At 37.3% G+C, this 4,236-nt stretch overlaps 1 protein-coding gene across 1 annotated transcript; it reads right to left on the reverse strand.

Moving 5' to 3' along the window:
- Window positions 1-250: 250 nt before the first annotated feature.
- On the reverse strand, window positions 251-763 carry LOC137646667 (S-antigen protein-like). The gene has a single exon (XM_068379773.1). It carries the CDS (start codon window positions 761-763, stop codon window positions 251-253), a length of 513 nt encoding a protein of 170 aa, XP_068235874.1.
- Window positions 764-4,236: the final 3,473 nt, after the last annotated feature.

A 4,236-nucleotide genomic window follows, 5' to 3' on the forward strand; every position in this document is an offset into this window, starting at 1 on the left:
AGAAATGCCAAAATCTCACTGTGAGAAATTCAAAATTCTCCACCCTGAGGAATTTCCAACTCCCAGCCCTGAGAAATTCCAAACTCTCACCGTGAGGAATTTAAAACTCCCCACCCTGAGCAATTCCCACTCCCCCAGAGGAATTCCCAACTCCCCACCTTAAGGAATTCCAAACTCCCCACCCTGAGAAATTCCCAACTCACCACCTTAAGGAATTCCAAACTCTCCACCTTGAGGAATTCCCACCACCTTAAGGAATTCCAAACTCTCCACCTTGAGGAATTCCCAATTTCCCACATTGAGGAATTTCAAACTCGCCACTCTGAGGAACTCCAAACTCCCCACCCTGAGAAATTCCAAATTCCCCACCCTGAGAAATTCTAAATTCCCCACCCTGAGAAATTCCAAACTCCCCACCCTGAGAAATACCAAACTTCCTACCCTCAAGAATTCCAAACTCCCCAGCCTGAGGAATTCCAAACTCCCCGGCCTGAGGAGTTCCAAACTCACCATCCCGAGGAATTCCAAACTCAAACTCCCCAGCCTGAGGAATTCCAAACTCCCCACCCTGAGAAATTCTAAATTCCCCACCCTGAGAAATTCCAAACTCCCCACCCTGAGAAATACCAAACTCCCTACCCTCAGGAATTCCAAACTCCCCACCCTGAAAAATTCCAATTTCCCAAACCTGAGGAATTCCAAACTCACCATCCTGAGGAATTCCAAACTCCCCAGCCTGAGGAATTCCATCCAAACTCACCATCCCGAGGAATTCCAAACTCCCCAGCCTGGGGAATTCCAAACTCCCCACCCTGAAAAATTCCAAACTCCCCAGCCTGAGGAATTCCAAACTCCCCACCCTAAGAAATGCCAAATTCTCGCCGTGAGAAATTCAAAATTCTCCACCCTGAGTAATTCCCACTCCCCCAGAGGTATTCCCAACTCCCCACCCTGAGGAATTCCCACTTCTCAAGAGAAATTCCCAACTCCCCACCTTTAGGAATTCCAAACTCCCCACCCTGAGAAATTCCAAACTCCGAGGAATTCCAAACAAATTTTTTTTCCCTCTAAAGCTACTTATTGGTCCTCCTCAATTACCCACCACCCACCCTCGTCCCCCATTGCCCCTAAAATGCTGCTTGACTGCCAAGGGTCCTCCAGTTCCCATTCCCCCCTCCTTCTTCCCCTTGAGGGGGAAGAGTCAAGGACCTGTTGAACATAATACAAACACTTGGAGCTCATCCTCCACTTGAAGTGGCGAGTCGAGTCCAGACATTCAAAGAATCAATGAAATGGCATTAAATCCTCCTTTTTTATTTTACCTCTCTTCGGCTTCCCTTATCTGCAGGATTCCTTTTAAGGATGAGGAGGTCCTATCCTACATCTATGGGTAAATATGTAGGAGTTTAGCGCTCTAATCCCCCGTCTTGTCACGGACAGTTGGGTTTTTCTGAGTTTAATGAAATTTTTATTTTACCTCTCTTCGGCTTCCCTTATCTGCAGAATTCCTTTTAAGGATGAGGAGGTCCTGTCCTACATCTCCTATGGGTAAATATGTAGGAGTTTAGCGCTCTAATCCCCCGTCTTGTCACGGACAGTTGGGTTTTTCTGAGCTTAATGAAATTTTTATTTTACCTCTCTTCGGCTTCCCTTATCTGCAGGATTCCTTTCAAGGATGAGGAGGTCCTGTCCTACATCTCCTATGGGTAAATATGTAGGAGTTTAGCGTTCTAATGCCACGTCTTGTCACAGATAGTTGAGTTTTTCTTAGTAAATGAAATAGGATTTTTTATTTTACCTCTCTTCAGGATTCCCTTATCTGCAGGATTCCTTTTAAGGAAGAGGAGGTCCTGTCCTACATCTCCTATGGGTAAATATGTAGGAGTTTAGCGTTCTAACTTTTATTTTTTGTCACGGACAGTTGAGTTTTTCTTAGTAAATGAAATAGGATTTTTTATTTTACCTCTCTTCAGGATTCCCTTATCTGCAGGATTCCTTTTAAGGAAGAGGAGGTCCTGTCCTACATCTCCTATGGGTAAATATGTAGGAGTTTAGCGTTCTAACTTTTATTTTTTGTCACGGACAGTTGAGTTTTTCTTAGTAATTGAAATAGGATTTTCTATTTTACCTCTCTTCGGCTTCCCTTATCTGCAGGATTCCTTTTAAGGAAGAGGACGTCCTGTCCTACATCTCCTATGGGTAAATATATAGAAGTTTAGCGTTCTAATGCCACGTCTTGTCACGGATAGTTGAGTTTAATGTATATGAAATAGGATTTTTCATCTCTCTTCAGCTTCCCTTATCTGCAGGATTCCTTTTAAGGAGAGGAGGTCCTGTCCTACATCTCCTATGGGTAAATATATAGGAGTTTAGCGTTCTAATCCCCCGTCTTGTCACGGCTAGTTGAGTTTAATGTATATGAAATAGGATTTTTCACCTCTCTTCAGCTTCCCTTATCTGCAGGATTCCTTAGGAAGAGGAGGTCCTGTCCTACATCTCCTATGGGTAAATATATAGGAGTTTAGCGTTCTAATACCCCGTCTTGTCACGGACAGTTGAGTTTTTATGAGTTTAATGTAAACGAAATAGGATTTAAAACTTCTATTAAAAAATTATTCACGAGTAGATTTATTTTTTTATTTAAAAACAAATTTAGATAAATTGTAAAAATTTCAATTGTAAATACAGTATATGTAAAATTAAAAACTAATTATGTAAATATACTATAATGTATATATGCTATCATTGTATAATTATTATTAATATTACTAGCCAAGCTACAACCCTAGTTGTAAAAGTAAGATGCTATAAGCCCAAGGGCTCCAACGAAATAAGGAAATAAATAAATGATGAGAATAAATTAACAATAAATCATTCTAAAAACAGTGACAACGTCAAAACAGATATGTCCTATATAAACTATTAAAAACGTCAAAAACAGATATGTCATATATAAAGTATAAAAAGGATCATGTCAGCCTGGTCAACATAATGTGTATTTAAAAAAAAAAAAAAATGTATTGTTATTGAAGTTACTGGTGATGTTATTTGGATATAGTCCAGGCTAGGGGTCATGTGACCTTGTTTTATTACATATACAATGTTTTTTTTTTTCTAGTTTCTATACAATCTTGACCTGCTCATTCAGAATCTAATGAGTGCCACCTTGAAAATATTGAGGGTTTTTAGAAAAAATAAAAAATCCAAGATGGCCGCCAGAAATGATTGTATATTTTTTTTTTCTTCTGCATAGCAACGTATATTATTGACAAATTAAAGTTTGTTTTGATATAAGATCATGTTAATAGTGTATATCTATTTTTTGGGTACAATCTAGGTAAAAAAATTGCTGAAATATAATATCCAAAAGTGCCGACAAAGAAGTACAAATTATAATTTTTACGTTCTTCTACCTGCAAACTCATCAAATAAACATTAAAAGCTTATATTAATAAAAAAAAATAATCGGGACTCTAAAAATAATAGAAAAATTAATATAAAAAATAAAAAACAAACTAACATTTCAGAGGATATGGAAAATAAATAAAACCCCCCAAAATGTTATAAACATCATTGAATAAAATAAAAAAGCTTATGTTAATCAACAAGAATAATCGAGAAATATTAATATAAAAAAAAATAACAATTAACATTTCTAAGGATATGAAAAAAAAAACAAAGCCAAAAACAAATGATATAAAAATCATGAAATAAAAATAAAAACAAAGCCAAAAAAAATTATACCAACAATATTAAATAAAAATTGAAAGCTTATGTTAATCAACAAGAATAATCGGGAAAAATTAATAAAAAAAAATAATAACCTAACATTTCTGAGGATATGAAATAAAAATAAAACTCCCAAAAAATGATATAAAAATCATGAAATAAAAAAAAAAAAATTATAACTCAAGCAGAAAGGTAACTGAAGTGATACCCTTCTTCTCTTACGCTTCAATGACCCCCTCCCCCTCCCCCTTCCCCCTCCCCAAGGGGGAGATAATCTGTGCCCAGGGCAATAAGATGAAATCCGACTAAACGCCTTCAGTGGTGGCACTTGAAAACCCTCGAGGGTCATCAGAAATTAATTAACACAAAGGCCAGCATCATAATAATCAAAAGTCTTGAGAGAAATAATGATCCCGGCTCACTCCAGTCATATGCTTTTCTCGTATGTTCGTGAGTTTGTACGTTCGTTTTAGATTGCAAAGCGTCGAGGATTTTTTTATGTATGTA

This window comes from Palaemon carinicauda, chromosome 9, assembly GCF_036898095.1.
Source record: "Palaemon carinicauda isolate YSFRI2023 chromosome 9, ASM3689809v2, whole genome shotgun sequence".
In the NCBI taxonomy this organism is placed as follows: domain Eukaryota; kingdom Metazoa; phylum Arthropoda; class Malacostraca; order Decapoda; family Palaemonidae; genus Palaemon; species Palaemon carinicauda.

Bases quoted from the DNA above. Each gene is read 5' to 3' on its own strand.
- LOC137646667 (XM_068379773.1), bottom strand. From the start codon at position 763: ATGGTGAGTTTGGATGGAATTCCTCAGGCTGGGGAGTTTGGAATTCCT.